This window comes from Onthophagus taurus, chromosome 11 (genome assembly GCF_036711975.1).
Source record: "Onthophagus taurus isolate NC chromosome 11, IU_Otau_3.0, whole genome shotgun sequence".
NCBI lineage: Eukaryota > Metazoa > Arthropoda > Insecta > Coleoptera > Scarabaeidae > Onthophagus > Onthophagus taurus.
This window is the reverse complement of record NC_091976.1, coordinates 18,903,455-18,909,454: the sequence shown is the minus strand read 5'-3', so window position 1 is coordinate 18,909,454 and position 6,000 is coordinate 18,903,455. Positions and strand designations below refer to the sequence as shown.

Genomic DNA, 6,000 nt, shown 5'->3' with positions numbered 1-6,000 from the left:
CTGACAGTAATAGAGAATTCGTGAGTATTTTGTATACTATTTTATTTGTAGTATTTATATTTTTGAGTTAAATTCACCAAGGTAAGTCATTAAAATAAATAATTTTAAAATTATTTTTTATACAAAAAAAAAATTAATAAAACAATTTATATTAATCCTGATTTTTTAAAACCCTCTTAGCTATTTTCAAATAAGTTTTCCCATCCTCCCCAATTTCTTCATTATCAACATTTCCTACTTCGATACCATCATTATTTTCCATATCATTATTATCATCCTTAATTTCCCCATCCTTTCGATCATCGGCTTCGCGATGTGTTTTCAAACGGGACAAAACTAAAAGTTGTTGCCCATTATTTTGGTTCATCTCCATTTGTTCATGGAGACAATTTTGAAGGATGTTTAAAAAGAAAAGAAATGCTAAAAGTGTTAAAGCCGTTAAAGCAACACTTTTTTTACCACCTTCTTTGTGAGATGAACCACTTCCACTGGAATAACTAAAATGATCTTAAATTGGGGGTTATTTTGTGGGGTTTTATTACTTACTAGTGTTGATAATACGAATTTCCTGATGGGTTTGTGTATTGGGAGCGTTCTAAAATCGGTGTGAATGGTTTAGTGATTTGTGATGGTGTTGCTAAAGAGTTCACCATGATTTTTTGTTACTTTTGCAACGATCTAAACTGAAATGACTATTCTTTTTCTTGAAACAGTTATAACGTCGATTTTCTGGTTCCGTGGCGAATCTAACCACTTTTTAAGATTTTATTTTTAATTTAGAGAAATCCCGTTATGTTATCATTTCTTATATTTGAATGATATAAAAAAATTCTTTACTAGATGGCGTTAAAGTACATATTTGTACCTCCATCTGTTGGAATTTGTTTGAACTCTTGTATCGAGCGAATTTTGGTTGAGTTCCAAAAAGCAGACGTCGCGACGCGTTGTCGAAAGATTCCGTAGGTAACCGGAATAAATACGTTATGGTGCTATCCTTTTTGCTCCTATGCTTGTAAAAAAGGATGTTGAGGGGGTTGAATGTCCACCGCCAGGTGCCACCACCCACCCGGTGTTTCTACAGGCGCCAGAGAACCACGAGACCGATGGAATCGCGAGAATACCGTGTGTGTTGGTTCAGTACTTCAGTAACGCGACGGCGTCGGCCGCGTTTAGACGACGCTCCTTCGCGACCTTTGTTAACTCGACGATTCGAGCACGTTTTTTAAATAAATTAAGTTCTTTCAATTAATTTCTTAATTATTTTTGTGCTGGATTGTATTAAATATATTTAATATATTGAAAGTGCGATTATTCATATTGCTTTTTTTAATTTGAATATAAAAGGTTTGCGACTTTGGGGTGAAAAAGGGGGTGAGATGAGGCGGAACATCAAGATTCTACTACTGTGTTCTGTCACGTGGATGTTCGTTATTATCTATTATCTACAAACGAATGGGGATGATTCAAAGGTCAGAATAAAAATTTTTTTTTCGTATTTTAAAATTATGTTCCAATTTTTTTTTGAAAAAAATCTCAATATATACGCAGAGTAGATGGAGAGATATTTGTTGAAGGACGGAATTTGCAAGTAAAATAATGTTACGAGGGGATCGTGGATGTATTTTATGGGGACCATTTCTTTCTTATTTTTGTTATTTTATTTAAAAGGTCGCTCAATATTATTGCGTCTCTTTTCAAAGTGTGTGCGTAATAAACCGGTTAACGATAGTTTTGGAGGTGTTCTAAAACTCCATTTAGTTCAACTCTGGTTCCTTTGTAATTTATATTACAGATTTTGTTCTAACGAGAAAACTTGTGTTGTAGAAACAATGAAGATTAATGAACCGGGATTATATTTTTCGGTCTATTACAAGAGATTTTACTTGCTCAACTTTGTTCCTTATTTAAACACTTTTCTTATTAACTATCTTAAAAATATTCATTTCAAAAGTTTAGGAACAATCTTATAACATACTTTCCGTAAAGTTTAATTAAAACAATTTTGTTTACGAAAATAAATTAAAAGTTAATATAATACTGCGTAAGAAGCAAGAGATATACACGTTTATCATTTCCTGTAAAATGTCGATTGCACGTATTTCAGCTACAATAAACCCGTTCAGGATGTAAAGGTTAGATCTTTGGATTTTCTGTTAACGCAACTCAATTTCTAAACCGTTCCAGTTGCTTCTGAGAATTTGAGATCCGATGGCAAAGATCATCTCTCTCTTGCAACGAAACTCAACTCAACAAAGCAGAAAAAACAACAACAAAACAAATTACGCATGTTTACTATAATAACTTGATTGCACAGTTTTGTTAATTTTTTTTTTTGATATCGTAAATTTTGTCGTCCTTAATTAAAACATCCTGTTATAAGTGTCTTTGTGCAAACTTTATAAAAACCACTCCCGTTAGAAGATAAATAATGATCATATTTCTTTATTGATCTATGTATTATAGAACACTTTATTTTAAATGTACTGTCATGGCTCTATTTACGTACTTAATGGCCAACACCTATATGTAATGTGAAAGTACACAGTTAAACGAAGAATGTTTTGAATAGTTACCACAAATATGTGTGGGTGGGTGCTAACTTAAAACAAAAATTAGGGTGTATACACAAAATAATCATTTATTATTGAAATGTAAAAAAAATGTGCAGTATTAAACGCAATAATTAAAAATATTTCATAATAATATACATCTTAACACTCTTATTATTTACACAATTATTACTACTTAATTATTATAATTAATGTACTATATTGAACTAACATAAGATCTAACACTACAACCTTCCTCACAAACAACTTCAAAGTATTCACAATAGAGAACAATTTGGTGCTGAATAACAACTAAAATTAGAACACTACACGTAGAAGTAGGTTCCACGGTAAATTTGATCATGGGGTGTTATAAGTTCAGGTGATCTAGGAACTTCTGAATTGGAATGTGTCCAAAAAACCTCAGGATATTCGCAAGACAAATGGAAGATAGCCTATACATATTTCAAACGCATAAATTCTTTTTCTGACCGCTGCGCTGCTTTAATTGTCCACGTTTTCAGCCCCTTATCGGAAAATGGAGAAGATCAATGATTGAACTAGCTCCATTTTAGTACTTTTTGTAGTAGAGAGTCTTAATAGTCTCCTCAATTAACTTTTAACTAGTCGTATTCTTATTCGGATATAGCTCTCACTTGAACCTATGTTATCACTATATGGGCCTATAGGTATATGATCTGGTCTACGACTTGAAGTTTATGTAGAGTATCCGTCACTGAACTTTCAGAACGTCAAGGCTACATTTATTACTCTCAATCTCAACTCTGTTTAGAAGATCAATCAACCCTCTTCTGATGCAGCAATCAAAGATATAACGTCTGCATATCTTAAGTTTGTAATCTTCTTCTACTATCACATTAAAATTTACCAGGATATCCTGGCGATCTAACTTCATCTAACTTTTGATTGATATCACAAAATTCGTAGAATCTCTGACATATGATTTTGTTTGACTTACAAAAGGAGACAAAATCTTGGAGCACGTTATGGCAGTGATATCTGGTTTATACATTTTAGGTAATCCATAACTTCTTGGTGGTACTGGTTCCTGTACAAACAAATTTCCCTGTTGTTCTGCTGGAATATCTGTAGATTTCATCTTCCTGATTTTCTTATCGTTACATTCATTCTTATCCATGGCCATGTTGTTACTCCCGTTATCTGCTAGTAGAACGTTGATATCTGTTTTTTTTTCTGATCGTCCACGAATGTATTATAATTGTAACCTATTCACCTGTATATAATAAAAAATGTTTGGTGATACAAGTCAAATCAAGTCTAATCCAACATCTGCGCTCTTGATAGTAATATGGGTTCTATTTCAAAAGGTGTAGTTGGAGCGGTGAACCTAGCGAAAGCTGATGACGTCAGAGATTTCCTGGACGTTGATGATATAAATTTTACGTGGAATTAGCTTCTTTGAATTGCAGTTCCTTTCTTCTTTTTATAACAACCATAAGCAATCGATAGATTTGCATTAATTTTTCAACTTATTGTCATGATTTTCAAAAAGGACTTTGTCAAGGTACATTGTTCAATATCATTAACATCATTGGGTACTTTTGTGTTTGAAGATTTAAGAGATCTTCGCTGGTGTCCAGATCTAAATTTTTTATCAATTCTACAATGTTATCCGTTATTATGGTTATAGGGTCACATACGTTGACGTGTTGACTCTTTTTCCAAGCTTTCTGTATTATGTTCTTTTCTTAATCTCTTTCCAAGAATTTTGTTGCAGATTTAGTGCCTGTAGCAGCTAACCTCACCTTCAATTTTTGAATCCATGGCCAGCAACAAACGTTAAATCTTACGTTGATTCTCCGGCTTTAAATCATTTCAAAGCTTTATTTTTTATGGCTCTCTGATTTAGTTAGTGGAATATGCTGACTTGCCTTATTTTCTATCTAAATGAATAATCTTATTTCCATAACTGAAATAATTTCATCTCTTTTTCAAATTACCATTGTTTCTTAAAATGTTATCAAATGTGTTACCACTTATATCTGCTATAAATAATTTTTTATTTTTCCTTAACATCGTTGTTATGATTTTTTAAACCCAACTTGGCATGTTTGATTACTCTAAATTTTTAAAAATCGTATCTCAAAAAGTAATTGAGATAATATCATGAAATAGTTGTACAGTAGTGAAGTAGTTGATGTCACAAGTTCGCCTATCTTATTTCACCGATTTATTGTCGCACTCCTTCTTGTTGATGGATTTACCAACCTGTATTTGTGATCACCAGTAGTCGCTAGATCGATATCGCCGGAATTAGGATGCATAGTGTAACACGTTCTAAACCTTTTTTATCACGTAAAGCAATAATGAGCACTGATTTGCTTTACGTGCTTTACATATTACATGCTTATTACAACAATCAATGATGGGCATTTGGAGCTTGTTTTACGTAAACTGTCAATCAGAGATAGCTTATTTTACAGAAAGTTGTCTACAGGAAATCTGTTAGCATCCATTTAACCAAGATGATGTTTCTACCAGATTTAGGTACAGCATAGCAACATTAACTTTTAAATGCATACATTAGATTTAGATGAAACAAAATGAATTTTTGTTAATTATTCAATAACTATAAGAAATATTCCCCACAAACTATATATATTTGTTATCAGAAGAAAATAACAAATTATTTTAAGTCATAGCCGACTATGGTTTCCATTTAAAAAAATAAAGTTACGTCTAAAATCTCGAAAATAAAAGATAGGAAAAAAATTCTACCTACGCCATTGAATTCTTCGTAAAAAGTTGCCCATATAATGTTTTATTTATAATACTCCATCTTTGATAATAAGTCAGATATTCGCGATTGTCGTTTTTGCCAAATTTTCAGTTTTTGCCGATAGGGCGAAAACAAAAGCCGATAGCTGTTCGGAGTTTTCGGCATTAGCATTTTCTCGAAAAACGAGATCATGACATGTAAGCTACTTTTTTTCTATCTCTTTTAGATTCAGAGATGGCCTATGTGGACATCGAAATTGGGACACCTGTACAGAGAAATACATATATCCAGTTTTATATTAAAATGATTATTTACTATATTCACAATTAAAAACATTTTTATTTCAAAGAATTTTTTTAATAAATGCTAAAGTTTTATAGCCAATTTGGACATTTAGAAAATTTCATAGTTATTTAGAAAGTTAAAGTACTTTTTAAATTAAGTTTGTGCTTCAAGGCGATCCCAAGTTTTCAAAGATAATCTTTTTATCTATTAATATAAGATGCCTTGGTGTTATTAGTCTTTGGATAGTTCAACCAATGTTTATTATCCACACTTTCATTTAACGTCTCCACTTCCAAATAACCATCTCAACACCCATTTCAAATGCAGGGTGAGACACAATAATCAATATTTATTGGATAATTAATCATTTGCAGTGAGAGGACGTAGTTCCATCCACTCAACAAC

The 6,000-nt window shown here is 32.1% G+C and overlaps 1 protein-coding gene across 1 annotated transcript in view; it reads left to right on the top strand.

The window, feature by feature from the left end:
* The first annotated feature begins 1,031 nt into the window (after window positions 1-1,031).
* Window positions 1,032-6,000, top strand: part of LOC111424241 (polypeptide N-acetylgalactosaminyltransferase 2) — a 162,657-nt gene continuing 157,688 nt past the window's right edge. The window contains exon 1 of the mRNA XM_023057725.2: window positions 1,032-1,469. Coding sequence (XP_022913493.1) covers window positions 1,377-1,469 — 93 coding nt within the window. The 5' untranslated portion in view covers window positions 1,032-1,376. The remainder of the gene's footprint in view (window positions 1,470-6,000) is intronic.